We start from the raw sequence: 27720 nt of genomic DNA, 5'->3' as shown, positions 1-27720 counted from the left end.
TGGGCCTGCCTCATGGGCAGGAAGTGAGCCTCCCACCACGGATGGCCCCAGGTCTCCTGCTGGAGCCTCCATGCAGGGGGCCTGTGGGGATGGCCAGGGCTCAGCCTAGCACCTGAGATCCCCTCCCACCAGCTGCTCTACCACACCGCATGCTCCGCCCCCTGCAAACGACCGACAGTAGGGGCAGCAGCTTGAGTAAGTTCCCCTTCCGCTTCCTCCTGCCCCACCACTGCTGCTCCTCAGCAGGCGCCTCGCCAGTCTCCACACCCCTTGTGCCCGCAGAAACGCGCCTGGCCCTGAGCTGTCACCACCGACACTCTCCAGGCCCCGGACACGATGCAGGCCATCAAGTGTGTGGTGGTGGGAGATGGGTAGGTACCTGGCTGGACTTCCTCACAGCCCCCAACTGCGATGCCCTGAGATCCTCCCGCCCTGGTGTCCCTGGGGAAGCCCCCTGGTCCTGCAGAACTAGCTGTCCCTGGGAGGCAGCTTGGAGGGGTCGCTTCCTTCTTTTCCTAGGGCCCACAGGGAGCACCCCAGGGTGGGCTGAGGACAGCTTCAACCTCTTTAGCCCCACCCCACCCGGGGAGCCATCTGGGTGGAGGGTGCAGGACTATGGGTGAGAGTGCCAAGGGCTCCTCACCTGCACCCCTAAAGCTGGGGGCAGGTCTCCCACAGAGGCAAGCCTCAGTCTTTACTCTGTAGATGCACGAGGGAAGTGAGAAACCTGAAATTCAGCCTTCGTCCCCAGGCTGACCTGGGCTGTCGTCACTGGCTTGGTGCTGCTGTGTGGCCTTGGGCAAGTTACAGCACCTCAGCTTAGCCATCTGGGAGGAGGCCTATGCCCTAGAGATGCTGTGGGGTCGCCTGAGATAAGCTGAGTGGCTGTCTTGCTTATAGTGTGTGTCTCCTAGCACCCCCTCCACTTTCTCTCCCCTCCCCTCAGCCTGCCAGGTTGGGGAGGATGTGTGGGGGATGTGGGCGAGGAGCAGAAGGGGCAAGGGGATATTGAGAGACAGGGAAGGAGGAGGCTAAGAATGGGAGGGTGATTGTGGGGTCGGCAGGGGAGGGGCAGGCTGGGCTGAGACCCTTCTCAGTTGTCAGATCCCAGTGACTTCAGGCTGTTCTGTCTTCTGGGAGCCTCAGTTTCCTCATCTGTAAAATGTCAGGTCCAGGCCAGGTGCAGCGGCTCATGCCTGTAGTCCTAGCATTTTGAGAGGCCAAGATGGGAGGACTGCTCAAGGCCAGGAGCTTGAGACCAGCCTAAGCATCATAGTGAGAACCATGTCTATAAAAAAAATTTTTAAAGCCAGGTGTGGTGGCATGCACCTGTAGTCCCAGCTACTGAGGAGGCTGAGGTGGGAGAATCACCTGAGCCCAGGAGTTTGAGGCTGCAGTGAGCTATAATTGTGCCATTGCAGCCAGCACGGGTGACAGAGCAAGATGCTGTCCCTTAAAAAACACAAAATAAAAGGACAGGTCCAATTTGTCAATCTGTCATGCCTGCCAGCAGCCACGTCATAGGGTGCAGCCTACAGGTCCACCCTGGAGCATGTTCTAGCTGAAAGGGGCCTCCTGTCCAGCCCTCCCACTCTACAGAGGAGCAGCCCAAAGCTTTGAGAGACTCAGCTCTCCTGGCCTGGGCTCTGTGGCCCCGACTTTGGCCCTGACCCATCTAGGTGGGGGCGGGCTCATTTGTCCGCTAGCCTCAGCTGATTCTGATGCATGGCTCCTTATCTGCCCATGCCCGCCCAGCCCTGTTCACTTCTGCTTTGTATCTCATCAGAGGAGGGGTGGGCGGAAGTCAAGGGTTAACGTTCCAGTCATTCAAAATTACCTCGGTGGCAGGCCCAGGGGAGGGCAGTGGTAGAGAGGAGAGGATGAGCTGTCTCCTCTGAGCAGGAAGTGACAAAACCACACAGGGCAGGGGAAGGCCCAGAGCTGCCCCTTGGCCTCTGGGCTTCGGCTGAGCTACCTGCGCCCACTCCCAGCCTCGCATACTGAGGGTGGAGTAGGCATGCGTTATCACTTCCTTCCTATGTACCAGCTCTGGGGTTAATCCAGCCTTCTCCATCCTTTCACCAAACCTAATAGGTCCATCTTACAGGGGGGAAAATGAAAGTTCAGGGAAGTTAAGTAATTTGCCCAAAGTCTCACAGGATTTGAACCCAGACCACCCTGACTCAAACCCTGACCCGGTAACTGATCTGCTCCATGGGGAGGTGAGAGGGAAGAGCAGGGTCAGGCCTTCCCTAGCAGCCACCAGCTGCTGCCATGCGTCAGGCCCTGTGCTTAGTGCTTTGATAGGCATCATTGGATTTACTCCTCAGCACACTTCTATGAGGATGGGCTCATCTCTATTTTCTAGATGGAGAAACTGAGGCAGAGGCAGGTTAAGTGACTTGTCCAAGATCATACCACTGGTAGGTGGTACAGCTGGGATTTGAAGCCTGGGTCAGGCGTCCAGGGCCTCTCAGCATTGCCTGAGTCTGCTGGGCACCCTCTGTCCCACATCACTGGCCCCTGGAGAAGCATGTGGGAAAAGCGGATTGCCAACTCTGCGCACACCTGTGGATCAGAGTCTCTGGGGCTGAACCAGAGTCTCTTCACTTTAACAAACATCCACATGACTCGAGTGTGAGAACACAGACATGGGGCGTCTCACATGGGGAGACAGAGGCCCAGAGGACTAGGCCGGGTGGATGCTGAGGTCTTTGCAGAGGACCAGGCAGAAACCTCCCATGTCTTCGGCAGAACCCATGACCGCCACCCTCTCGCACTTCCTGTCTTTCAGGGCCGTGGGCAAGACCTGCCTTCTCATCAGCTACACCACCAACGCCTTCCCCGGAGAGTACATCCCCACCGTGTGAGTTCCTGGGGATACGCAGGGTGCTGGGACAGGGGAGAGACCGTCACCAAGTCGACCCACCTTTCAGGCACTTCCTGTGGGCCAGACCCTGTGTGGGCACCCAATGGGGTGATGCCAGAGCCACAGCCTCCAGCCTGGTGGAGCTGCCTGACGGTCCAGCCGGGAAGGCAGCACTGGTGCTGAGAAGTGCTGGGGGCTCCCAGAACCTGGGGTGGGGTGCAGGGGAAGGGGTAGAAGGGAGGAGGTGGTGGCCTTTAGGCTGGGCCTCCAAGAAGAGGGACCTGGAGGAGAGGGCTGGCTCGGGCAAGAGCAGGGGCTGACAGAGGAGCTTCTGCAGAAGCAGGCTGCTGGAGGAGATGATCCAGAGGGCCTGACCCCAAGGAGCAGGGACACCTGGGGACAAGGCATGCTGGGGGGCAGAACAGAGCCATCTGCTGGCTTGGGAGGCCCTGCGCTCTATTGCAGGATGCAGAGGCAGGGCTGCCATTGGACGTGGAGGGAGTGTGTTGGCACCAGCGCCTCCCTGGCCAGCCCTCAGGGGCCCCCATCTCTCCTAGGACATTTCCCCAACTCCCTAGCATGGCACTCAAGGCTCCTGGTGGCCTTCACTCAACCTCCCGCCTGGCCTTATCACCCATTACTTTGCTTCACACTCTGCCTCCTCCGGACCCTACTGTTCGCCACAAGCTCCCTGCACATTTCTACCCCAGGGCCTTTGCTCAAGCTGTTCCCTCTCCCCATAGTGCCTTTTCTCCCCACATCCACCTGTCCAAACCCTCCAGGCCAAGCTCCAGTGCCCCTTCCTCCAGGAAGCCTTTCTGATCTACCACGAAGGGGTCTCCACTCCACAGACTGACTTTATCTGATCTCTCCCACGACCATGAGCCTGTGGAGGTCAGGGAGCCACGACCAGCTCTTCGTGGTCTTCCATTGTCTCAGCACAGTGTCTTCTACATGGCATAATACACGCATTATCTTACACATAACACATGTGTTTTGAGTTGACCTGAATTGAACATTGTGGGAAAGACCATAGGAAGATCGGTCATAGCCACCATCTAGCAAAGGCCTGCTGCGTGCTGGCCCCTGCACAAGATGTCACACACATGTGATCTCATTTGATCCCCCTGGGAGGTGGCTATTAGCATGCACAGGACACCCATGGGGAAGCTGAGCCTCACAGCCACTAAGAGGCTTGCTTCCCCGGCTTACACGGTCCTGTCCAGCTTCAGAGCCAAGGTCCATGCAGAGTCTCGCTGAGGCCCTCGTTTCTTGATCTTAATGAAATCCCCTTTCAGGAGCAGGGATCAGGCTCTCCTAGGAAGAGGAGGGCAGGCAGAAGGGAGAAGAGAGCCTGGAGCCTAGATGCTTCCAACCCGCCCCAGAGGATTCCTCACTACCCAACCCCCAACCCCAGACTTGGGTGGGCTGGGCTCTCTCTGCTGCTGTCTCTTCCCGGGACACTCTGCTCAGCTGCCTTAGATACTGTGGCCCAGGCTAGAGGAAGGCAGGCAGCCAGGAGAGGGCAGGGAAACCCTAGCAAGCCGATTTTGCCCCAGCTCAGTCCTGATGCTGGTGAGTGCCCCTCTCTGGTCCTGTCCTTATACACAAAATGGGAATGAGGATTCCTGCCCACTCACCATCAACCATTAAACTTTTAACAAGTGCCTCTAAGTACCGAGGGAGGGCTGGCTGCAAACCTGAGCAGGGTGGCATAATTAGGTGAGGTGGCTCCTGCTCAAGGCCATGGTCACCGGCAGTGTGTTGTCACTGCCTGTGTCCCTGGGTCTCTGGATGCTGGCTTGAGAACTTGTCCCGTCTTTGTGCATCCTGGCTGGGTTGAAGGACCCACTTACTGAAGGACCTTGGACCAATCACTTCCCCTCTCTGAGCCTTGATTTCCTTTTCTATAAGAGATAGAGGCTTGGGAGTCCCAAGCTCCTTCCCCAGGTGCCTCCCCTGTGCGTTGAGATGGATGGCTGAGTCTGCTGAGGCCAGGTTACGGCCAGGTGCTCTCAGCAGCCTGGATGCCCCTGATCCCTGATGGCCCCTAGTGGACTTTGTTGTCCTGGACAACATCACAGAAGCTGGAGGAACGGACCTGACCAGACCTACCTTCCCAAGACTCTCTGAAGGATTGGGTGAAAGTATCCCACTAGGGCCAGCTCCGTGCATGTGACCACCGGTCCAACTGTACAGGGCCTCATGCTCAGAAGGGTCCTGCACCTAGTTTAATGCTCTGATGTCTACATCTTGAAATTCTTAATCATTTTTGAACACGGGCCCTGTGCTTTCGTTTTGCACTGGGTCTTACAAGTTCTATGGTGGATCCTGCATCACACCCTCCTATGGCTTCAGGCACAAAGTTTCTCAGCCTCAGACGAGACCCCAGAGCAGGATCCTGCTACTGCCAATGCCTGTGCCCCTGTGAAGGGAGGGTAAAATAGTCACACTGGGCCCTTGACATTGGATGGGGAAGAGGGAGAGAGGGTAGGTTGAGAAAAACAGGCAGCCCCAAATCTCTGGCACCCGATTAAGGTGGAGAGAGCTTCTGGACTGGGGATGGTAGGTTTGCTGGGGTTTGGGGAGGCCCGTGCTGCAGATACAAGATCAGATAAGCCTGAGAGCTGGCTCCGCTGCTGCCAGCCATGAGGAGTTAGCAGCAAAGGGATGGACCTCAACCTTGGGAACTGACACATTCCTGAGCAGCCAATCAGTTGCCAGGGCTCGCGGGGCTGCACCATGATTGGCTCTTGCCGCCTGCTCTGTTTTATAGACCCTGCATTGGAGCTGGCAGGGCCCTATGAGATCTTTGTGTCAAATCCCCCATTTCGCGGGTGGGGAGCCTGAGCTGCTCTGTGGATGGCCCCATGTTAGGTGTTGGGGATATAGAAACATGGCAGGAAGACAGTGCCCTCCAGTGCCTGTGACATAGAAGGGCTCCCGCTTACACCTCACCTCCTTAGAACCATGCTCGACGGAAAATCTGGTGAGCTTTTAAAACTGAAAGTTAGGCTGGGCGTGGTGGTTCATGTCTGTAATCCCAGCACTTTGGGAGGCCAAGGCAGGCAGATCGCTTGAGCTCAGGAGTTTGAGACCAACCTGGGCAACATGGAGCAGAAACCCCATCCCTACAAAAAATACAAAAATTAGCTGGGTGTGGTGGTGCGTGCCTGTAGTCCCAGCTACTTGGGAGGCTGAGGTGGGAGGCTCACTTGAGCCCAGGAGGGTGTGGCTGCATCGAGCTATGATTGTGCTACTGCACTCCAGCCTGGGCAACAAAGTGAGACCCTATCTCAAAAAAAAAAAAAAAAAAAAAAAGAGCCCCCCCCAAAACGACTGAAGCTTATCCTGGCCTAAATCTCTCCTGTGGCTCCCTTCACACTTAAAACTCATCTTGATATTCAAACCGTGAACGACAGCCTCCCTCTCCCCAGCCTCATTTACGACACCCCTTAAGTAAACTTCAGTCCAAGTACATGGACTGCCTTGATGATCTGAACCTCCCCCCAACCTCTTCACTCCCCTTTATGACACCCAGAACCCTCCCTGCTTTCTGCCATTCAGTTCCTGGCTTAGACATCGCCTCCTTGACCCCCTGTCTAAAGCAGCTCCCCGCCTCCACCCTGCCATCTCCATCTTTCCATCCCACCACCCTGCTCGGCTGTCTTCATAGGCTCCCTCACACCCCAACTTAATCTTGCTGCTCCTTTGCTGCCGCTCCTCCTCTTGGATGGAAGCTCCCTAAGGACAGGACCCTTATCTGCCTCGCTCCCTGCCATTGCGCCAGTTTCTAGAACAGAGATGGGCCCATTCCTGTTGCTCCGTCATGACTGGCCCCGCCCCGGGGAGGCAGGCAGGGCACAGCTCTGCATGGAAGAATGTGTGCTCCTAATTGAGGCTGAATCATTTGGCACTTAATTTTCACTTTCATTTGAAATCCTGTCTTTGGTAAACTGGCTAATCCAGCCTGGGATTCTGGTGGACAGGATGACATCAGCTTCCCCAGCTGTGTGTGCCAGGCCCCACCAGGTTCTCCTGCCTGGCCTCTCGGCTGCCCTATCTCTGCTCCTGCCGCTGTGTGTGTGGGTACCTGATGATGTCCAGTGGCTCAAGCCTCAGCCTTAGCTCAGGCACCCCTTCTGTTGGGTATTCTGTTCCCTCCTGCTCCACCTCTCCCCACCCCGTGACACCTCCGGCTGCTTTCATCTTTCAACCAATAGCACAGTAACGGCCTCCCATCCCGCCTGATGTGCCAGTTTCCCCTCTGTTCCCCTCTGGCCCCTCCCTAAGACTTCTCCAAGTGGGACTCTTTCTTTCTCTTTTCTTTCCTTTGTTTTATTTTATTTTCTCCTTTCCTTTCCTTTCCTTTCCTTTCCTTTCCTTTCCTTTCCTTTCCTTTCCTTTCCTTTCCTTTCCTTTCCTTTCCTTTCCTTTCCTTCCTTCTCTCTCTCTCTCTCTCTCTCTCTCTCTCTTTCTTTCTTTCTTTCTTTCTTTCTTTCTTTCTTTCTTTCTTTCTCTCTCTCTCTCTCTCTCTCTCTCTTTCTTTCGTCTTTCTTTCTTTCTACCTTTCTATCTTTCTTTCTACCTTTCTTTGCCTTTCTTTCTTTACCTTTCTTTTTTGATGGAGTCTTGCTGTGTCACCAGGCTGGATTGCAGTGGTGCTATCTCAGCTTACTGCAACCTCTGCCTCCTGGGTTCAAGCGATTCTCCTGCCTTAGCCTCCCAGGTAGCTGGGACTACAGGCATGCACCACCAAGCCCAGCTAATTTTTGTGTTTTCAGTGGAGACGGGGTTTCACCATGTTGGCCAGGATGGTCTCAATCTCCTGACCTCGTGATCTACCTGCCTCAGCCTCCCAAAGTGCTGGGATTACAGGTGTGAGCCACCGCGCCCAGCCAGGACCTTTTCTAAATGCAAATGTGATCTCATCACCTCTGCCTGGTTTGGCCCCTTGGTGGCTCCCCATTGCCCTGAGAACAAAGACCTGATGGTCCATGCCCCTCTGACGTCAATCCGTTCTCACCCCCAAGTCACTAGCCATGTGTGCCCTGTGGTCGCTGGGTTCCTTGAATGCACCATCTTTCCTCCCTGGGGGTGGGCTTCAGTGGTGGTCAGGTGGTACCTGGGTGCTGGGGCCCCTTCCGCCTACCCCATTCCCCTCCTCCACTGCAGTCCTGGGCCAGGCCTCAGAGTTCTACAGGCTCTGGATGAAAACACGGTCTCTGCTGTCTCCAGTTCCGTTTCCAGCCATGAAATAGCAGCGACGCTTACCATGTGGGCTTTTCTGAATTGGGTAACAGGGTCTAGCCTTGCTCTGCCACTCACTGGCTGGGAGATCTTGGGCAAGTCCCTTCCTCTCTGCGAGCCTCAATTTCTTCATCCGGAAAATGGGGTGAGGGTTGGCCATGGTGGTCTGTGCATAAGGTTCCTCTCTGGTCCCGGCTGCCTGGGGTCTCTTAAGTAAGGGGGACCCTCAGGGGTGTCACACCATTGACACATCCCTGCAGCTGTCACTCTGGCCCTCTGGGGAGGGGCCCTGTGGCAGGGGCATTTGGGGACATGAACAATGAGACTGCTCAGCTTCTCAGCATCTCCCAGTGTTGTGGCTTGAACATCCTCTGTTTTTTGGATTCTCCTAATGGCCCCGAGAAATAGGTATTTTCCCCTCCACATTAAAGAGATTGAGGCTCAGAGAAGTTAGGTCACTCACCCAGGGTCACACAGCCAGGATGTCCTGGCTTCACAAGGAACTCTTTGTTCCCCCGCAACAAGAAAGGTCCTTGACCTCTTCAGGTCTCAGTTTCCTCATCTGTCTAATGGGAGTAACTTAAGATCCTTTTGTCTTGGATCACATGAGACTTCAAGACCTAACATGCAAAGACCCTCAGCCCCCTGACTGGCCTCAGAGAAGGTGGCTGGTGCTTCTCAAGGTCCCAGCTCTTTCCCCATCACTGTGGCCCTGAGATTCCAGGGATGACCCAGAGGAGACAGATGCCTTTGGTTTGAGGAATCCGGGGGGGCTTCTTGGCACCAGCATTTTGGCTGGGCGTTAGAGGAGAGAGTGTCCAAGCATTTCCCAAAGGTGTGTTTCTGGTCAAAACTGGAAAAACAACACAGGCGCTGCTCTTCTCATCATGCCCCGCTGTGTGTCCCTGGACAGCACCTTCTTCCTGAAATCCCACAGCAGTGTAGGTGGTACCCAGAGTAGGTGCACACCAGCACCTGCTGTGCACCAGACCCCGGGCCAGCCCCAGGGTGCAGCGACAAACAAGTCAGGCTTAGTGCTTGCCACCTGGGATGCTGAGTTCCCCAAGGAGTGCTGGTTTAGGTGGGGTGGTAGCCCTGACATGGCTGGAGGTCAGGAAAGGCTTTTTAGAAGAGGCAACATTGAGCAGGGACTGGAGGGATGAGGAAAAGTCAGCCAACCTGGCAGTGGGGAGGAAGAGAAGGGAGAGAGGAAGGAGAGTGGGAAGCCAGGGGCCACTATTTGCAGGCACTTTCCAGACAGGCGGGAACAGGGCCATTTGAGGAACTGAGGTGTAACCAGGAATTCTGTCCAGGGCTGGACAGGCAAAGTGTATTAAAAAGGCTGGGGTGCCCACTTTTTGGGGGTGTGGAGGGCTCCTCTCAGGAGAGGTGTCTTTGGTGTTACTCTGAAGTGTTAGCGCTTCTGCAGCCTAACATTGAGTAGCGTTCTCTGAGGACTTCCTGGAGGAGGTGGCATCTGAAGGGTTTCAGTTCACTGTGGTTTAATTCCCTTCCACCTGCATTCACTGGGTGCCAGGCCTGAGACTGTGGAAAATAAGCAGGCATCGGCCTGGCCCACACAGAGCCCACAGCCCTTGGAGGGGCGGAGACTCACCAAGTGCCTGCTCATGGTCAAGGCAAAGTAGTCACCCAAGAGAGGGAACCATGAGCTCTGTACAGGTGGAGGACAACGAAGCTTCGCCAGAGAGGAAGACTTTACTGGGCAGGGTTTTGAAGCATGAATAGAAGGTGGGAGTGAAATGGGGGTGGAAGAATATTCCAGAGGGAGGTATAGACAGGAGCAAAGGCTTGGAGGGGTGGGCAGCCTAGAGGGTGTGGGGGCCAGAGGCCAGGTTGGTGAGAACATACGGACAGCTAAGGTGGGAAGGTCATTGTGGGTATCGGCTTCGTGTGGACCAGCACAGGGAGGTGGGCAGAGTGAGCCTTTCCTGGGAAAAGGCTTGGCTGGTGTGCGAGGGGAGGAGTAGGAGAAGTCAGAGGAGCCAGAGATCTCAGTGGAGCAGGTCAGGAGACGAGGCACAGGGCCTGTGTGAGTGACCACAGCAGGAAAAGTGAGAGTGATTTGCTAGCCCTCAGGGGCAGGCGGTGAGGGCATTCCTGGAGGCACAGCTGTGGCCTGGGGCAGTGAGCCCTGGTCGTGGTCACTGGTTTCTGGTTTCTTACCTAGTTTGGTCACTCACTGGCTGTGTGGCCTTGGGCAAGTCACTGCATCTCTCTGAGCCCAGTTTTCTCTTCCACAGCGTGGGTAGCCAGCACCTTCCTCGCGGGGATGTGTGTAGCAAGAACTGGCTTGCGAACCTCCCCTACTCCAAGCTTGGAGCCCTGGGATGGCCCTCCCAGCATTCTTTGGGCTTCCCAGTCTCTGATGTTTATCAGGCCCCTCACCCCATGTCTGGCCTCCTGCCAGCTGTGGGGGCAGGATGAGGCTTGTACTCCTTGGTGGCCCCAGTGCTGGCTCTGCACTCAATGCATAGTAGGTGCCCAGCAAATGCATCTGGAGGCTCGTTCGATGGCCCTGCAGGGCTCTCTGGGTCTGGCAGGAGACGTTGGGAGTCAAGGTCGGTGCCCCACGCTATCTCCTCGGCAGCACATGTCTTTCCACTATGTGCCACGGCCCTTCCCGTGGCCCGTGACTGATAGCTTTCACACACACTCTGGGGTGGGCTGAAAGGTCCCAGAAGCAACCCTCTTTCCCTGGAAGGTGGGAAACGAATGACAGCACCCTAGCTTCCTGCCTCCTCTGGGGACGCCCTGAGCACAGTCCGTTCTGTCTCCCGGGCGGCCCCAGCAGGACTGAGCAGCAGTGGTCCACAGCCATGACAGCTCAACCACCTGCCCTGCGTCAGCTACTGTCCCCTCCTTTATTCCTCCCCACTCCCCTTCTGCAGCATCCTGGGGTCACTTCCCAAATAAACCCCTCATACCACCTCCTTGTCTCAGGGTTTGCTTCTGGGGGGACCCAGCCTGAGAGGGGATGAGCATTCATTCAACAAATATTGAAGCTGGGCGCGGTGGCTCACGCCTGTAATCCCAGCACTTTGAGAGGCTGAGGTGGGCGGATCACTTAAGTTCAGGAGTTCAAGACCAGCCTGGTCAACATGGTGAAACCCTGTTTCTATTAAAAATACAAAAATTAGCTGGGCATGGTGGTGCACGCCTGTAATCCCAGCTACTCGGGAGGCTGAGGCAGGAGAATCACTTGAACCCAGGGGGCAGAGGTTGCAGTGAGCTGAGATTGCACCACGGCACTCCAGCCTGGGCGACAGAATGAGACTCCATTTCAAAAAACAAAAACCAAAACCAAAACCAAAAAACAAACATTGAGTGACGGCATAGGGAGAGAGTTAAGTTTATTCGCATCAAGACTTGGAGGAAAATTTACACAACCTCAATCACCTTTCCAAAGGACAGGTATGGGTAGGAAAAGGATTCAGAGATAATCTTTATTTCTTCTTGTTTACTTGTATTACATTTTAAAAAAATATAGTGAATCAGTCACGAAACAGATAAAGAAACCTAATTGCAAATGCTGTGTGACTTTGGGCCAGTTGCAGACTGTCTCTGGGTCTCAACCTCCGAGGAATGCCACGGAGCTGGACCACAGTCCCCAGGTTCTGGGGTTTGAGACTGACCTTACCTCTGCCTTGACTGCTCCCCATAGGTTTGACAACTATTCAGCCAATGTGATGGTGGACAGCAAGCCGGTGAACCTGGGGCTGTGGGACACTGCTGGGCAGGAGGACTACGACCGTCTCCGGCCACTCTCCTACCCACAGACGGTGTGCTGCTCCCACCCGCTTTGCAGTCCTGACCTTTGCTGTCTCCGTTCCCTCTGCTTGGGATGCCCTTCCAGTCAGCTCAGCCTGGGAAACCCTTCCTCTCCCCTGAAGGCCCAGCTCAGGGAGTCTGCCTGCCTTGCATGTCCCAGGCAGAGCAGGGCCTCCTCCCGCACTCCCCGAGCCCTGCATTGGTTCCCGGTCCTCAATGTGCCCGTTTTCCCACCCCACTGCCTCCTGGGCTCTGGCACCCCCTGTTTCCAGTGGTGGGGCAGGTAGAGTCTGCACAGGGCCCCAGGTTGGTGAGCCCTGGGAGTGCTGGGGGAGGGGAGAGGTGGAGGATGCCTGCAGGTGGCTGCTGGGTCCTCGCTCTTCCTCCAGGGTGTGCAGGGAGGCGGCTAAGGCCTGCAGATGTGGATGGTATATGGATTGGAGTATGGACTCTGGAATCCCAGATCCGCCCCTCACCAGAGTGCACGCTGGCAAACTCTTTAACCTCTGGAAGCCTCACTTTCCCCATCAGAGGAATGGGGCTAGCAGCAGTGCTTGCTGCAGAGTGACATGTGAGGATAACCACTTTGCAGAGGCCCTGACCTTTAGTAAGCATCCCAACAAACAGCAGCCTCATGGTAAAGGCGAGAAGGGTAACTCTGCTCTGCCCAGATCCTAAGTCCCCAGCGTCCCCTGGGCTGCTCCACCCTCAGGGAGCCCCCAGGCTCCACCTCTCAGTGACTGCCATGGTGGGACACCTCTGGGCCCTCCTCATTGGCAACCCTCGCTTGCTCTGTCCCCAGGACGTCTTCCTCATCTGCTTCTCCCTCGTCAGCCCAGCCTCCTATGAGAACGTCCGCGCCAAGGTGAGTTGGACAGGGTGGGCCTTGGGGGCTCTGGGGCAGGTAACCCTGAGGGACAGAGGGAGGAACTGGTGACTCTAGACTGGTCCCTGGGGCAGCAGAGGCCGCATACAGAGAGGGTCCCCAGTGCCAACCAGGGCTGGCAGGGGGACTGAAGGGGTAAGATTTGGAGGGTCTGGGGTGGGGGTGCAGTGATAGTTAGCTATATACCCCCACTTTCTGTGGCTGTGGCCTCCTCCTCCCTACGCAACCTCATGTTCGCCTCCGATTGTCACATAACCTCATGTTTGCTTCTTATGTCTGCACAAAACCTCGCCTCCTCCTTTTCTACAATCATGCGCCCCCTCCTTCCTGTACAACCTCGCGGCCTCCCTTCCCTGTGCCACCTCACGTCTCTCCTCACCCTCATGCCCACGTCTGATCTTCTAGCAACTTGGTGCCCCTCCTTTCCCTACACCCTTATACTCCCTCTGATTCCCGCACAGCCTCGTGCCCGCTCTTGACCCATACAATCTTGTGTCCCCCCACCCACCTGCCCAGTGGTTCCCGGAAGTGCGGCACCACTGCCCCAGCACACCCATCATCCTGGTGGGCACCAAGCTGGACCTGCGGGATGACAAGGACACCATCGAGAAACTGAAGGAGAAGAAGCTGGCTCCGATCACCTACCCGCAGGGCCTGGCACTGGCCAAGGAGATTGGTACGGGCCTCAGACTCAGAGAGGGGAACTGGCTGCAGGGGAGCCCTGACTTGGCCTCGTGGTGTGTAAATATGGGCTGCAGGGCCAGGCTATGCAGTTCGAACTTAGCTGTGCTGTGCACTTGCTGGGTGACCTTGGGCGAGTCACGTAGCCTGTCTCTGCCTGTGTTTCCTGATCAGAAAAGCATGGGATAGTGATAGCTCCTGCCTCCTGGGGTGGTTGGGGGAATTCAGTGAGTTATTCCAGGTGGAGCTCCCAGGGCGGCACCTGTGTGTGGGAAGCACTCTGTGTTAGCTAGTAGTCGTCCTAGTAGTAGTAGTAGTAGTAGTATCTATTAATAGATATTGAAAATAAGGAGGTACACTTTGAGCAGGCAGAAGCAGAGATGGAGTAGGGGTGCTGTGGTTGCTTGGAGGACAAGCGACAAGTCAAACTTGGGTGTTCTGGGAAGGCTTCCTGCAGGGGGTGGCCCCGCATTAGATCTGAAGGGTGACACATTTCCTTCCACCACCTTCTCTCCTCCCTTTCCCTACTCCCTTTGGTTTCTCAGCTCAACTCCTCTTTGCCTCCAAATCCCCGGGCTGGAGAAATAGAGTCAGTTCTCAAGGTCACCCAGCTAGTGGGTGGCCTAGCCAGATTTGAAGGAAGGACAGCAAATTGTAGGTTCACTGCTGGGGGGTGCTTCTTTGTAGTGGCTCAGGGCTGCCTGCATCAGGGAGGTGATGACCATGGGTCTGGCTTCATGCATGGTACCCAGGCCTGCTGGCTCTGTTCCTGTCCCTGTCCCTGGTAGGTCCCAATGTCTCTGTAGCTCAGGGATCCTTGCCTGGAAGCCCAAGACCGCCAGCTGGATTTGGTCACTATGGGCTGTGCCCTCTGCCTCACCACAGGACTCTGCAGATCCAGGGGTTGACCCCTGAATTGAACCCGCTAGATCTCCTCCCGCCCCACTGCCCCAGCCCCGCCACTCCTCCCCCTGCCGGAACTGGGAGGGCCCTGGAGACTCACATCTCTTCACAGGAAGGGAAACCGCAGCCGCCACCTCCCTCCTCCTGTGACTAGTGTGGTGACACGGCCATCTTCTTCAGGGGCCTCGGACTATGGCTCACACACTAGCTCCCTTCCCTTGTCCTGGGGCCACAGCTCCCCAGCCTGCTCGTCTTTCCTTTTAAATATCAGGGATTCATCCCTGCCTTCTCTTTCTGAGCAACCAACACCCCTCAAACCTCTGGTCCTGGACTCCTTCTATTCAGGGTGCAGCTTTCCAGCCGGTGGCCTGGTTGTCACTGACCCCTCCTTTGTAAAGCAGATGCTTTGGGATCATGCGGAGGGCGCTGGAGGCCTGGATTCTGGTCCTGGCTTCGACACGGATTGACTGTGTGACCTTGGGTTAGTGGTTGCCCCTCTCTGGGCCTCAGTCTCCCTCTTCACATAAGCTGACCTGGACAATCCCCAAAGGCCCTCTCTCCTCTATAAGGTTGTGACCCAGAGCTCTTGCCTTAGCCTCTAGCCCATCTCCCCTGGCTGACCCTGCATGGAGCTGGGGCAGGGGCAGTGATGGTGACTGTGCCTCGACCAGCTCAGGCCTAGGGGGAGTCCTGGGGGCACTGGCAGGGCTAGTGAGGGAGGCAGCAACTGCCTCTGCCCACCTGGGCTCCCCAGCCCTGGGATGACAAGTTTTGGGGGTGGCCCTGAGCCCAGCTGATAATCACAGCTGACATGGACTGAGCACTTCCTAGGTGCCACTTCATCTCACAGCAGCTACGACAAAGGGCTCTTGTCACCTCTACTTACAGAGGGGAAACAGGCTCTGGGGGACATGTTGCTGGCTTAAAGCCACCCAGCCAGGACATAGCAGAGCCCAGATTCCAAAGGGGGTGGAATAGCTCCCTAAGCCACAAAGCTGAGGGCCGTCTGTCCTCCCTGCACCCCACTGCCCCACAGCGCCCTTGCCCTCCTTGCCCTCTCTGTGGCTCCCCTGCTCCTGTCTCAGCTTGACAAGCCATGGTATGGCAATGAGTCCTAGACAGATGGGAGACTGAGGCCTGGAGAGGGGTAACTGGCTAAAGTCCTAGAGCAGTCAGAGGCAGAGCCAAAGTGAGCCCCGGCCCCCCAGCTCAGGACCCTCGTCCTGTGTGAGTGGCGGCCAGGTGCCAGGGAAAAGGCAGTTGGTGGATGTGAGGGAAATGGATGCAGATGTGGTCCCTTATAAGGGGACAGTGGCCACGTGCCCAGTGACACCTCCTCAACACAGGGGGTGGTGACCAGACTCTGGGCTGAGCTCAGGGCACCCTGCTCTTGCCAGCCAAGCCCGATGACAACCACTGCCCATGATCCCTGGTGGGCGTATATGCCTCCAGATAGAGGGGAGACACCCAGCATGTGACTCAGAGCCAGTGATGTCCTCTCTGAGCCTCAGGTTCCTTGTCCCTGCCCCACCCTTCCTTTCTACCCAGCACCTGGCCTCAGTGGGCTCCCCTATTCTGGGGGCTGCCCCTCCTGCCATCCCGACTTCTCCTCCCAGTTCTGTGCCTTCGGGCCGTGGCTTCCCCACTCTGGGCCTGTTTCCTGGTCTGTGAAGTGGGAAATCACAATGTTTCTTCCTGGTGTTGTTGGGAGTGCCCAGCTCAGTGCCTGGCACAGAGTAGGTGGTGACCAGCGTCCATCTCCTTCCTTCCTGCCTGCCACAGAGAAGCAAGCAGACTTTGGCAGAGGGCCCAGAGTTCCCCTCCCCTCCCTCCTCCTTCCTCTTGGTTCTGACATTGGCCCCCAGGCCTGCATGCATCTCGGCAGAAGGGGTTTTGTCATTTTTCACTTCAGGGAAACTGTGCAGCTTGAAATGGACATGAGAAGTCACACAGGCTGTTTGCAGAAGGTCATGGAACATCGTCCCTGGGGGTGGGGACTAGGCCAGCCTTTCTCCCCATCTGTGCCCCGGGCTCCAGCCCCGAGAGGTCTTCATGTGGGAGAAGGCTGGGCCTCCCATGGGAGGACAGAGGAGTTGTCCAATTCCACTCCTCCCTGAAGGCCCCCAGCTGTGTCCAGGTTGAGGGAATACATCCAGCGTGTGAGTTTGGATGAGTCACATACTCTCCATGAACTGTTTCCTTGTCTGTAAGACGGGGATGGTGCTAAGGAAGGGGCTGATGATGTTTGGAAGTTCCTGGGGAGGGGCTACGAGGGCTTCAGGCCTCCTGGGGGTTATTTGCAACCCTGGGAGAATCCTGGAGGGATGGGCAAGGCAATGTTCTAGAAGAAGGTGAGGCTCCCAGAGATTCGGCCACTGATGCTTGAGCCCTTTCCTTCCCAGAAAAGCATCAAAATTACCGCCTTCCTTCCATGGATTAAGGGCTATGTGTCCAAGACAGACACAGCCCTGCCTTGTAAGCCTTAGTCTCTCACTGAGCTCAAGCTCGCTACTTCAGACATGAGGAAACTGAGGCACGGTGACGTTAAACTCTCCGCTCCTGGTGACAGCCTCCAGGCGACCCCACTGGGACTGGAATCTGGATGGTGGCCCCCAGAGCCTGGTGTTCAGTTGTATGGCTTGGGAAGGGGTGTATGGCATGGGAGGGGTGTATGGCATGGGAGGGGTGTATGGCATGGGAGGGGTGTATGGCGTGGGAGGGGTGTATGGCGTGGGAGGGGTGTATGGCATGGGAGGGGTTGTATCGTGGGTGGGGTTGTATGGCGTGAGATGGGTGTATGGCATGGGAGGGGTGTATGGCATGGGAGGGGTGTATGGCGTGGGAGGGGTGTATGGCATGGGAGGGGTGTATGGCATGGGAGGGGTGTATGGCATGAGAGGGGTGTATGGCATGAGAGGGGTGTATGGCGTGGGAGAGGTATATGGCGTGGGAGGAGCTTATGGCGTAGGAGGTGTGTTGGCCTAGAGTCCTCCCGACTTAAGCCTTGGCTCTCCTGTCCATCTCCCCAACCAGACTCGGTGAAATATCTGGAGTGCTCTGCCCTCACCCAGAGAGGCCTGAAAACCGTGTTCGACGAAGCAATCCGGGCCGTGCTGTGCCCTCAGCCCACGCGGCAGCATAAGCGCGCCTGTAGCCTCCTCTAGGGGTAAGAGTCCCCCCTCTAGTGCCCAACTCCCACACATAGCAGGCCCTGGCTGAGCAGTGGCCTTTGATTCACTGTGAGTGGCATTTAGGCCAGGACAGAAAGAAGGTGGGTATGGAGGTAGCCTCAGTTTCCCCAGCCTACTTGTTATTTGTCTGGGCCAGTCTCACTCTCTGGAGCTCATCGTCCAGAGGCAAGGCCCAAGGTATGAATGAATGCCTGGTAACCCCCTACTCCCGGGCCAGGGAGTGGGTGTCACGGAGCTCCCACTCTGCCCATTCCTGCAGGAGGTGATGGAAAAGATGCCTTGGTCCCTGGCCCTAGGAGAGCCCAGTCGAGCCAGGGAGATCCTGCACCCACATATGTGGGTAGAGGTGGGAGAGACTGAGCTATGAGACCTAGGGGGCAGATGGTGGGGTGCGTATGAGTTGGAGGCAGCCCACAAGGCCTCCTGGAGGTGTGGGACCAGAAGAACAGAGAGGACTGGTGAGGTGAGGAGAGAGCATTAGCAGTCCTGTTGGGAGTCAAACCTTGAGCAAAGGCCTGGAGGTGGGAATGAGCTGTGAGCCAAGAAGGCGAGAGTTTTGGATTCTGCATGTCCCCAAATTCTCTTTCCCTGCTTATCTTCCTTCCAGGTTGCACCCCAGCGCTCCCACCTAGATGGGTCTGATCCTCCAGGATCCCCACCCAAAGCCTGATGGCACCCCAACTGGCCACGCTGTCCCCTCCCTGTGGCGTTTCTTAGCAGATGGCTGCAGAGCTTCATTGATGGTCTTTTCTGTACTGGAGGCCTCCTGAGGCCAGGAAGGTGTGAATTTGCAGGTGCTGCATTCCAAGCCCCTCATGCTCCTGCCTCCCTGAGGGCCAGAGAGGAGCCCCAGGACCCATTAAGCCACCCCCGTGTTCCTGCCATCAGTACCAGCTGCCGCATATGGAAGCACCTACCCGTTCATTCCAGTCCCACCCCATGCCTGACTCCCCTCTGGAAACTGCAGGCCAGATGGTTGCTACCACAACTGTGTACCTTCAGGGATGGGACTCTTACTCCCTCCTGAGGCTGGCTGCTCTAATATCGATGGTCCTGCTTTTCAGAGAGTTCCTCTATCCAGCAAAAATGAGTGTCTCAGAAGTGTGCTCCTCTGGCCTCAGTTCTCCTCTTTTGGGACAACATAAAACAAATCGAATTTTCTACATCTCTGGGGGTATCTGCTCAGCCAATGGAAAATCTGGGTTCAACTGGCCCCTGCCATTTCTTAAGACTTTCTGCTCCACTCACAGGATCCTGAGCTGCACTTACCTGTGAGAGTCTTCAAACTTTTAAACCTTGCCAGTCAGGACTTTTGCTGTTGCAAATAGTAAACCCAACTCAACCTGCTTAAGCAGAAAATAAATTTATTGATTCAAGTTTGGAGATATCATAATTTCAGGTGCAGCTTGATCAAGGGATTCAAATGATGTCATCAAGGCTTGTCTAGCTCTAGGCTCCACCTTCTGCTGGCTGGTTCATTCTCAGGCAGGTGATTTAGGGCTTCATCCTTCCAAGTTCAAGTTCAGCCAAAAAGAGCAATTGTCTCTCCCAGGCAAAGTTCTAACTAAGGTTTACTGTGATTGGACCAGCTTAGGTCCTGGGCCCCCTTTCAACCAATCATATTTGTCAGAGTGGTGCGGTGCTGTGCTCTGATTGGCCAGGCCTGGACCAGACGCCATGCCAGAATAGAACTGCGGCAACCCCAGTGAGAGCGTGTGTACCAGGGAGGGAGGCTGAGTTACAAAGTGGGCTGAGAGCCTGGCGGGAATTTGGGCCAGAAACCCTCAACCTCCCCCACTGGAGGTCATGGGAAAGTATTCATTTCAGCAGTGAAAAGAAGCAGCGCTGGACCCCACAGGTGCTAAGCAAAGGGGAAGTTTCTTTAAAAGAGAGGCGGAGTTGTTGTGAGGATTTAAGAAGTTCACACGTGAGCACAACAGTGCCTGCACAGTCAGTCCCATCACAGGGCTTGCTAAGTTCTGGGGAGGTGCCAGACCTCCCCCTCCTGCGGACAATTACTCTCCTCTATCTCAACTTCTCACTCATTCATCAAAGACACATTTATTGAGCACCTCTTCTGTGCCAGGCACTGTTCTAGGTGCCGGAGATCCAGCGGTGCCCAGAAGACTCTGCCCTCAGGAGGCTGACACTCTAGAGAGGCTAAGAGATCTAAGAAGCTGCCCCTGACAACCCAGAAGACCCCGGTTTCTAGCCCATGAAATGTTTGAGTTTCCACATTGTGCTTTCCCAGAGCTCCCAGCCAACCCCACTGTCCCCATAAGTGCCCCATGTTCTGAGGCAGGACCCCCTCCAGCTCACTCACCTCCTGGAGTCCCCCTTCAAAGGGACTGGGTGCAGAGGGGAAACCCCTTTGCTTTTCTTAGTTTCAGCTCAGACAAAGTCATGATGTTTTTAAAGTTACTTCTCTTCTGAAACAGAAATGAAATACCAAACCCCACCCATCCATGGCACAATACAGATGCAGGCAGCCAGGACCCCACTCCCTAGTATGTTCGATATCTAAGATCCCCGAGGCACCCCCTGAGGTTGGCCAGAGTCTGAGGAGAGCCTCTTTCTGCTCCCTCCTCTTCACAGAGCCGTAGGATAAACTTCAGAGCCTCCGCAGCAAACCATGGCTCTGAAGGCCTGGCCATCCTCTGCCTCCCACTCTTATTGCACTCAGGCCTCTACCATCAGACTGGACTTTCATTTCTTCCACCCCACATTCATGCTTCTTTCATTTCAGGCCTTTGCACATTCTGGTCCCCTTTCCTTGAACCCTTTCCTCTGCTCCTGGAACTTCCCTGCAGGCCGAAGGTGGGCCCGGATCTCCTTCCATGTGTGTTCAGCCCATTAGTTCTACCCCAGTAGAGACAATCTTTGCTTCTATACAATAATAATGTCAGTAAATAACTTCCTTTGCTCATTGTCTTGGCTTCCATGCACATATTATCTTATTTAATGTTTGAATAGCCTTCCAAGATAGGTACTCATAGCCACAGTTTGCAGAAGAGGAAAAGAAGGGCACAGGATTTGGCTCAAATTGACAAGGCAGATACTGTACTTTCCCATCCTCTACCTCTGTTCCCATCCTCCTGGCTAACAGAATCCTAGTTTTGTGCACAGGAGCAACGTACCTAACACCAACAAAATACTTGTTTTCCCAGCTGGTTTTGTCACTGGGGTTTTCAGGTCCCATAGTTCTGGCCTAGAAGACATACATGAAAATCAGCTGGAGAGACGGCTTCTGTGAAAGTTGTTTTCTTCCATAAAACAATGATGGGCCCAGCTGGCACTGCCCCTTTTCTGTCCCCTTCTCTGGACTGAATACTGATGGGATGTCTGGAGCTGCAGCAGCTGTCTTGTGAGCTTGAAACCACAAACATGAAGATACAAGGCCCCATGCTGGGAGTGGATGAGCAGAAATATAAAAAGAGCCTGGTTCCTGGCAGCAGCAATGGGCAGCTGAACCAAGGCTAACAGCTGCCTTGTTATGGGAACTAAAGAAAATGAAACCACCTAATTATTATTATTAATTATTATTATTATTATTATTATTATTATTTTCTGAGACAGAGTCTTGCTCTGTCGCCCAGGCTGGAGCGCAGTGGCCAGATCTCAGCTCACTGCAAGCTCCGCCTCCCGGGTTCACGCCATTCTCCTGCCTCAGCCTCCCGAGTAGCTGGGACTACAGGCGCCCGCCACCTCGCCCGGCTAGTTTTTTGTATTTTTTAGTAGAGACGGGGTTTCACCGTGTTAGCCAGGATGGTCTCGATCTCCTGACCTCGTGATCCACCCGTCTCGGCCTCCCAAAGTGCTGGGATTACAGGCTTGAGCCACCGCGTCCGGCCCACCTAATTATTTATGTCACCGTTGGTCAGGCCTTTTGTTGCTGTCAGCTGACAGCATTTGTCACTGAGGCGGTAGGGCTCCTAGCACAGTGCTCTTCCCACTGTATAACTGTTCCCAGCAGCCACTCTGCATGGGGTGAGCCACTTGTTTCTGCTCTGCAAATTGGCTGAGGACGGAGGCCCCTCATATAGGAAAGAGAAAGCTTATAGGAAGTTAGTGAGAACCTGTTTTGAAACAGGAAGACCTGCTGGTTGTGGGCAGGAGCTGACACCATGGTTTGCTCTCTCATGCGACAACAACCCCTCCCAAGTGCCCACTTAGTGCCAGGCCTGGGCTGGCAGCAGGTTCCATGCCTCACTCAGCCCTTCTTGCAATGAAATCATGGCCTGGTGGTTGAGGAAAGTGCCTACCAAGCGAGGCCACTTCATCTGGTGTTCTCTATTCTAGAGACTGGCTGTTCCTTGTCCTTTCTTCAAAGCAGAGGCCTGGGGTCCCCCAAACTCCCCCGATCCTTTCATCCTGTCATTTACTGGCCACAAGCCTGGACAATTTGGCTTCTATCTATTAAATCCACCCCTTGTCCCCACGGCTGCTCCCTAACCTAGCCCCTGCCATGTCTCCCCTGGACAGTAGCCACAGCCTCCTCACTGGCCTCCTGCCTTCCCTCTCTCTGCCTATATTCCATTTTCCACCAGGTGGCCTTGGGATTCTCCTCGTTTACAGGCAACTGTGCCATCAAAAATGCTAATAGAACCACTGACTTATTCAATCATTGAATCCTTCAGCAAATAGTTATTGAGACCGTGTGTCAAGCCCAAGGCTTGGGGGTAGGTCAAGCATGAGTCCGCTCTCAGGAGCTCACAGGCCAGTGGGGAGGCTGTCCAGCCAGCAGAGAGCCCCAGGAAATGACCCTTCTGCTTGGATGTCTCCTGAGCATTTCAAACTCACACGCTCCACCCAGCCTTCATCACTCAGTAAATGCATCCAGGCTCTCAAACCAAAAACCTGGGAGTCCTCCTTGACACCTTCTCCCTCACCTTCCACTTCCAACCCATCACCGACAATCTCCCCAGCACTCCTGCTTCTCTGCATTGCCACGGTTTCTAATGTCCAGGTCAGCACTGTTTCCTTGCTGGATTCCTGCGGTAGCCTCCTGTCATAGTCAGCGATTGGCACAATAATGCTGTGTAACAAACCAAACCACCTTCAAACGCAGAGGCAAGCAGCAGCAGGCCTGTATTCTCACACTCAGTAGTTGTAGGTGGACAGTGGGTCTGCTGACTTAGGAGGGTTTGGCTGGTGACTTGGCTTTAGGCTGGGGATGGGTGGTCTCGTTCCTGGCTGTGGGTGTGTGTGTGTTGGCTCCACCTGTCTCTCATCCTCCTTAGACCAGCATTCCCTGGGGCATGTCCTTCTCATCCTTCTCACAGGAGCATGAGAAGTCAAGCCAAACCATGCAGTGTTTAAGGCCTCTGCTCATGCTTCACGTGGCTGAGCCCAACACCGCCAGTGGGGCAGGGACAGGAACTCTTCCCAGACTTGGAGGAAAGGAAATATTTGCTGAGCACCAATCCTAATGCTCATACCTCCTGTCTGGCCTTCTTGTTTTCACTCTTGCCCTTGGCCATTGTTTATCTCCACAGAGTGGCCAGAGTGATCATGTTAAACCACCAATCAGATCTGACCACTCCCTTGTATAACACCCTCCAATGGCATCTCAGGACATTTGGCATGAAACCTCTGCCCTCACCTACAAGGCCTACAGGATATTGCCAGTTTCTACCTCCAGATCTCACTTGGCACTATCTTCCCTTTCCTTGCAAAGCTCCAGCCACAAGGGCTGTGATCTGGTTTGGCTGTGTCCCAACACAAATCTCATCCTGAATTGTAGTTCCCATAATCCCAAGGAAGGAACCCAGTGGGAGGTAATTGAATCCCATAATCCAGGTGGGAGGAACCCAGTGGGAGGTAATTGAATCATGGGGGAGGGGGATGATTACCTCCATGCTGTTCTCGTGATAGTAAGTGAGTTCTCATGAGATCTGATGGTTTTATGAGGGGTTTTCCCCTTTTGCTTGGTACTTCTCCTTCCTGCCATCATGTGAAGAAGGACGTGTTTGCTTCCCCTTCTGCCATAATTGTAAGTTCCCTGAGGTTTCCCCAGCCATGCTAAACTGTGAGGCAATTAAACCTCTTTCCTTTATAAATTACCCAGTCTTGGGTATGTCTTTATTTTTATTTTTTATTTTGTTTTATTTTTTGAGATAGAGTCTTGCTCTGTTGCCCAGACTGGAATGTAGTGGCATGATCTCAGCTCACTGCAACCTCCGCCTCCCAGGTTCAAGCAATTCTCCTGCCTCAATCTCCTGAGTAGCTGGGACTACAGGCATGTGCCACCACACTCGGCTACTTTTTGTATTTTTAGTAGAGACAGAGTTTTGGCATGTTGGCCAGGCTGGGGGTATGTCTTTATTAGCAGTGTGAAAACAGACTAATGCAGGCTGCTCCCAGGATTTTCACTGCATGCCAGGCCCCTTTCTACCCTGGGACCCTTGCTCAAGCCGCTCCTTCCACCCATAGCACCCAGAGCTTCCTCCGCAATCAGCCCACAGTCAATCTTGATCACCTCCTCCTCCTGCTTCTCTCTTGATGCCTCTGTTGAAGAACAGTCTTCATCACAGTTTATAATTAAGTGTTTATTAAATAGGTCTATTTGTTCAAAAAGTGCTTCCCTTCTAGACTATAAGCTCAAACACACACAAGGACCTGTGTGTTTTGTTTTATACTAAGACCCTAGTGAGTCCTGGCCAATGGATTGCCATGCGGAATGAATGTTATTTGTACAAATGATAAGTGGGTGAAAGAATGGACTTTAATGAAACGAGAGAGACGGAACCATGCCAGCAACCCAGCTGAGCCCAGCCTCCAACCACCCCAGCCAGGTGCCAGCCATGTGCGAGAGGTGACCTGGATGTGTTGGCCTAGCTGAGTCTCCAGATGACTCGCAGCTGGCCACCATGAAAGAAAAGAATGGCCCGAATGAGCCCAGCCAACCCACAGAATCATAAGGGATAATAACATGGCTATTGTAAGCCACTACATTTTGAGGTGGTTTGTGACACAGGCACTGATACTGAAACCTTGACTTTTTGCAATCTAGACTCTTCATTATCTGCTCCTCTGATCTCTGACCTCTCCTCCCTACCCACCATTCCTACCACGCTCCAGAGAGATATTGACATTTGGGGACATCTGACTCCATCCAGCTCTCACATGATATGGGAGGCAGAGCAGGACAGGCCCCGGAGAGGGAGAGGCAGATCCAGGATGTCCCTAGAAGGCTTTTGGAGAGGACCTCAAGGAAGGTGAAAAGAGCAGTTTTCCACAGAATCCAAAATTCAATCAATACGGTTCCCACCTACTAACTACGTCCTTCACAGCAAGCTGTGGCAGGAGCTGGAGGTGCAGAGAGGGGTGAGGTACAGCTCCTTGCTCACCAGTGGTTCAGAAGCCAGTGGGAGAGACAGACGTGTGAATAGACATCTACCATGTGGCTTGATCCACAGATCACAGAAATACATTCAATATAGAAAGGAAGAGACTCTGGTCTCAAGGTGCTAGGGTAGAGATGTTTCCACCCCCACCTCCTTGCTGAAAAGCGGCCACGGCAATAAGGAGAACAAGAAACAGAAACACAAACTCCCACCTTCAAAGAAGCCAGGAGACACCTGTAACCCCAAACCACAATGTATGAGCAGCGAGAGCAGATGGAGGGTGGTAAATGATTGAACAGAGCTGAGGAAGGCAAACCTAAATGCCTGCTGCTACATGGTGGGGTGGAGTAGGGGCTTTGGAGACAGAAAAGATGCAAATCACCTGTTCTTGCAGAACCCTGGGGAGGCTCAGAATTAGGGAACCCAGACATCATGGATGGTGAGGCAGGAGGCTGAAAATGGGGGGTTGCGTGGGAGTCTGCTTAGGAGAAGTGAGATCCCTCAGCACCACCACAGATCTTCTCTTTTCCATTATGTGGTCAGGCATTCACCTCTCCCTAACCCCGGCAGGGAGAATTCAGCCAGAGTTCTCTGGACCCAGAGACATTCGCTACAGGGCAGAGTGGGGGTGAGGCACCAGACTGCTTTTGGAGATGCTGTCAATTCGATGATGCCTTGCAAATAATCACTCCTCCACCCCTACCCTCCCTACCCACCATTCCTACCACGCTCCAGAGAGATATTGACACGCCCTCCATGGGAAGGGCGTGTTTCCCCTCTCCCCTGATGCTGGAGTTGGCCATGTGACTTGTTGTGCCCACTGGGATGACAACTCCGGCGTCAGGAGAGACTTCATGGGCTTGTCCGCGCGGACATGCTCTCTTGTGCAGCCAAAAAAATTAACATGCCCTGGATGAGCCTACTGGTTCCCAGGGTAAAGGAGAAACACAGAATAGAGCTGTCTGCTTGACCTACAGACCTGCAACTTCACATAGATTTGCCCAGTCGAGCCCAGTCTAGACCAATTCATCCCAGCCGACCTGAACATGTGTGAAGAGAAGAAATACTTACTGTAGTGTGCCGTAGAGATTTTTGTGGTCCTTTGTTACACAGCACTATCTGACTGACACAAGGAGATTAAGTAAAAATCTGAATACCGAACATGGTGACCCCAGCCCCCTTCCCTGGCCCATTTCAGGGGTGCCAGCACCCAGCCATACACTCATGCCAGGAATGAAATTGGAGGATCTGGTCACCCCAGAGAAAAGTCTTACAGATGCTGACTTTGGGGTGTCCTTGACAAAAGATCCAGCTGCCCCACAGAGATGCCCACCATTGTACAAGTACTGCTCTTGGGCTCTGGTCAGATTTTAATGCCTCATTCTTTTTTTTTGGAGACAGAGTTTCACTCTTGTTGCCCAGACTGGAGTGCAATGGTACGATCTCAGCTCACCGCAACCTCCACTTCCTGGGTTCAAGTGATTCTCCTGCCTCAGCCTTCCGAGCCCTGCGATTACAGGTATGCACCACCATGCCAGGCTAATTTTGTATTTTTAGTAGAGACAGGGTTTCTCCATGTTGGTCAGGCTGGGCTCGAACTCCCGACCTCAGGTGATCCTCCTGCCTTAGCCTCCCAAAGTGCTGGGGTTGCAGGCGTGAACCACTGTGCCCGGCCTTAATGCCTCACTCTGAAACAGGAGTGGCTAACACAGGATGACTGGTTGAAGAAGGCTCTAATGACAGCATTGCCCCAAATGATAAATGAAAGACACCCAATCAAACAAGTAGAAGAAAATGAATATCAGTAAACAATAAAGATGATGCAGTGAGCAGAAGAAAACTTTGACAAAACCATCATTGTCATCCTTGAAGAGATAAGGAAACATACATCCACAAATGAGTACAGACCACAGCAAAGGAGCAGGCAGAAATCAGGAGAGAATTGGCTGGGCGCGGTGGCTCATTCCTGTAATCCCAGCACTTTGGGAGGCCGAGGTGGATGGATTGCTTGAGGCCAGGAGCTCGAGACTAGCCTGACCAACATGGTGAAACCCTGTCTCTACTAAAATTACAAAAATTAGTTGGGTGTGGTGGCATGTACCTGTAATCCCAGCTACTCAGGAGGCTGAGGCAGGAGAATCACTTGAACCTGGGAGGCGGAGGTTGCAGTGAGCTGAGATTGTGCCCCTGCACTCCAGCCTGGGTGACAGAGTGAGAGAGTGAGACTCTGTCTCAAAAAACACAAACGAACAAACAAAAAATAATAAAAAACAGGAGAGAGCTTTTGGAAATGAAAAATATGTTGATTTAAAAAAAGAGGGATTGGAAAAATCTGTTTTAAAAAACAGATTTTTTAAAAACCTCCCAGGAAGTAGAACAAAATGATAAAGATGAGCAACAAGAAAAGTAAAGATTTCATCCAGGAGGCCCAATATTCAAATAATAGGAGTTATAGAAGGAAATAGCAGAAAAATGTCTCAGAACTGAAGAACACAAATCTTCAGATTAAAAGGCTACTTGATGCTCCAGATGACAAATGAAAAAAGACTCAAGCAAGTCTTGTTATAACATTTTCAGAAATTTAAGGGTAAGGCAAAGATCCTAGAAGATTCCAGAATAATAATAATAAAAAAAGTTAGCTTAAGTTACACACAGTGGATTGGGATTAAGAATTGTGCTAGAGGCCGGGCACGGTGGCTCAAGCCTGTAATCCCAGCACTTTGGGAGGCCGAGACGGGCGGATCATGAGGTCAGGAGATCGAGACCATCCTGGCGAACACGGTGAAACCCCGTCTCTACTAAAAA

At 54.0% G+C, this 27720-nt stretch overlaps 1 protein-coding gene across 1 annotated transcript; it reads left to right on the top strand.

Moving 5' to 3' along the window:
• Window positions 1-185: 185 nt before the first annotated feature.
• RAC2 (Rac family small GTPase 2) lies at window positions 186-18945 on the top strand. The gene is made up of 7 exons (XM_017848156.1): window positions 186-371; window positions 2795-2866; window positions 11802-11919; window positions 12711-12773; window positions 13311-13470; window positions 17412-17544; window positions 18177-18945. The coding sequence occupies exons 1-6, from the start codon at window positions 337-339 to the stop codon at window positions 17540-17542; spliced, it is 579 nt and encodes a 192-aa protein (XP_017703645.1). The 5' UTR covers window positions 186-336; the 3' UTR covers window positions 17543-17544; window positions 18177-18945.
• The last annotated feature ends 8775 nt before the right edge of the window (window positions 18946-27720 follow it).

This window comes from Rhinopithecus bieti, unplaced genomic scaffold (genome assembly GCF_001698545.2).
Source record: "Rhinopithecus bieti isolate Rb0 unplaced genomic scaffold, ASM169854v2 scaffold_2408, whole genome shotgun sequence".
Lineage (NCBI taxonomy): Eukaryota > Metazoa > Chordata > Mammalia > Primates > Cercopithecidae > Rhinopithecus > Rhinopithecus bieti.
Note: the sequence above shows the minus strand (reverse complement) of the source record. Positions and strands in the feature narration are given on the sequence as shown.